Below are 560 nucleotides of genomic sequence, written 5' to 3' on the forward strand. Positions count from 1 at the left end.
TTTTTCCCAAGGTGGCTCATCCAGGAGTAACAGCAGGTTCGAAAACCAAATGTGGGACAGCCAAAACTGTCCTACTAAGAGAAGCTGCACTTTGTTTTTCTGTGTTGAGGACACAATAAGGTTTTTAAAGGTTTATTTATTTGGTCTATTTATAAAAATATGAAGTTATGTACTCACTGCTCCTCCATTTAGTATCATGGTCATCTCAGTCGGTTGGTAGACGTTACTTCTGAAGGGTGCACTGGGTCTGGCCCCTGTGTTGCCATTATGATGGTTACCACTTCTCAACCCTACAACATAGAAGATGGATGTTAGGATCTGTTTAATATATGTCAAATTATATATTGATCTTTGTGCCTAATTGTACCTGCAGCATTTTCATCAAACGCGTATCCCTGGTTCTCCACAAACTGCCTGTGTGAAATTGGGATGTCCTCATCCAGGCTGGCCTCTCTCATGCGTGATGAATTCTGAGATGTGTCAAAATAGTCTGGAGCCGAAGGCTGATGTGGTGATCGAAGACAGGCATGGGCTTCAGGAGCAGCATGGCACAGCAATAA

At 42.9% G+C, this 560-nt stretch overlaps 1 protein-coding gene across 1 annotated transcript in view; it reads right to left on the bottom strand.

Annotated features, from left to right (window-relative positions):
* Nucleotides 1–557, bottom strand: part of LOC107577570 (G-protein coupled receptor family C group 5 member B-like) — a gene marked incomplete at its 5' end in the record, with an annotated part of 7,342 nt that extends 6,785 nt beyond the window's left edge. The window contains 2 exons of the mRNA XM_016263630.1: nt 178–290; nt 368–557. Of these exons, the coding sequence (XP_016119116.1) occupies nt 178–290; nt 368–557 (303 nt within the window). The remainder of the gene's footprint in view (nt 1–177; nt 291–367) is intronic.
* Nucleotides 558–560: the final 3 nt, after the last annotated feature.

This window comes from Sinocyclocheilus grahami, unplaced genomic scaffold, assembly GCF_001515645.1.
Source record: "Sinocyclocheilus grahami isolate Dianchi unplaced genomic scaffold, SAMN03320097.WGS_v1.1 scaffold6405.1, whole genome shotgun sequence".
In the NCBI taxonomy this organism is placed as follows: Eukaryota; Metazoa; Chordata; class Actinopteri; order Cypriniformes; family Cyprinidae; genus Sinocyclocheilus; species Sinocyclocheilus grahami.